We start from the raw sequence: 1,816 nt of genomic DNA on the forward strand, positions 1-1,816 counted from the left end.
GTCAAAGTAAAACTTGATCTACCCTCTATCATATTAAATTACGTCAAAGTAAAACTTAATCTACCATCTATCATATTAAATTGCGTCAAAGTAAAACTTGATCTACCCCTATCATATTAAATTACGTCAAAGTAAAACTTAATCTACCCTCTATCATATTAAATTACGTCAAAGTAAAACTTAATCTACGCTCTATCATATAAGAGACTAATATTTGTTCATACTATATATTTCATGTATTATATAGACTTACATGTATTAGCCGCAGCTAAAGAACCACAGATATCTTGTTTGTTGTTTGTTTTTGTTTTCCTATTACTAAGCGCAAATCTACACAATGACCTGTCTGTGCTGTACCCACAGTGAGTATCAAAACCTGATGTTTAATATTTTAAACCCTCGGACTTTCCGCTGACCTTTCTGGGGGCATCAAAGAGAGGGGGGAATAAAATTTATAAGATGTCCCACAATTTATTTTTAACGATTTCTTTATTATCTTGATAGGAGGTATAATATTCACAACATACAAATGAGAAACATAAGAACTTATTAATGTATTATCATAATAAATATGGAATTACTTACAAATTAACTGAACACTTTCTAAAATAATAACAAATACAAATTCCTTTAAATATTAATAAATTATAATACGAATAAATCAATTTCAGGGACAGATGAAGAAAGAGGACTCATCAAATGGAGAGAACAAGGCCTTGAACATAATATATCTGAAGGTGATGAGTCGACACTTCCGTCACCTTCAACCTATGACCTCCCATTCGGCATGGACGTAATTAAAAGATATCAAATTTTCAAGTACATTCCTATCAGTCCAACATACGACCAGAATATATTTCTTGGTAAATTAAAAGCATTATTTAACAGATTTAAACCTCAAAAGAATAATAATCATAACATCGACTCTCAAAATTAAGATCGTCTTTTTTATTGACAACAATTAACAGAAAAGTCAATATAAATGTATGATTGATTTGATCCCCTAAGAACAGGTTATTTTAATACCTTTTTTGTTATGAGAATCTTTATAATTTGTAAATTTCTATTCCCATACCTTAACTAATGGTACTGGAAAATAATAATCATAACATCGACTGTCTCTCAAAAGTAAAAAAAAAAACAACAACAAACTGTTATCATCTTTTTATTTAATACGTTTAATAGAAAAGTCAATTAAAGTGTGTATTTAGTTTGATACAATAAGACCAGGTTGTTTTGATACCTTTCTTATTTATTATAATGTTTAAAAATGTTCGTAATTTCTAAGTTCCTATTCCCATACCTTAACTAATGCTACTAAAAATGTGCATAAACAGGCGTATTAAAATCGTGTTTTTACAGAAGTAGATCTAAATCAAGTCATTGTACAACCTGCAGCGTGTTAAGTTTCCGTTACTTCATGTGTGATTGAAACAAAATACATAAAATAATAGTTTGTAGTTTTCGTAACCTACTTTCTAGTTTAGGTGTATAAGAACTTTAGACAACAAATTCTCGACAAAATGTGTAGAAACTTTCAATTTGTACAAAAAATCGCTCTTGAACTACGATTGAAAATATTAAGTCGCAGAATCGTCAAGTATTTGACTTAAACACATGTTTAATAAAGTTTCAAATTTCTCTAAACATCTTCCAAGCTTTTTTTATCTAAATTTGCAGCGGAGACTCAGGATAAGGTCTAAAATGTTATGTATTATGTGAGATTTGTAACTTCCCTCGTGTTATCAACGAGAATTTGAAAATTATCACTTTTACTGACACGGCGATTTACATAATACCGGAAATGTGTAACTTT

The 1,816-nt window shown here is 29.4% G+C and overlaps 1 protein-coding gene across 1 annotated transcript in view; it reads left to right on the plus strand.

The window, feature by feature from the left end:
• The window catches only part of LOC106478586 (solute carrier family 23 member 2-like), a 46,989-nt gene extending 45,474 nt beyond the window's left edge, over nucleotides 1-1,515 (plus strand). Inside the window, exon 12 of the mRNA XM_022382199.1 lies at nucleotides 672-1,515. Coding sequence (XP_022237907.1) covers nucleotides 672-937 — 266 coding nt within the window. The 3' untranslated portion in view covers nucleotides 938-1,515. The remainder of the gene's footprint in view (nucleotides 1-671) is intronic.
• Nucleotides 1,516-1,816: the final 301 nt, after the last annotated feature.

This window comes from Limulus polyphemus, unplaced genomic scaffold (genome assembly GCF_000517525.1).
Source record: "Limulus polyphemus unplaced genomic scaffold, Limulus_polyphemus-2.1.2 Scaffold229, whole genome shotgun sequence".
Lineage (NCBI taxonomy): Eukaryota > Metazoa > Arthropoda > Merostomata > Xiphosura > Limulidae > Limulus > Limulus polyphemus.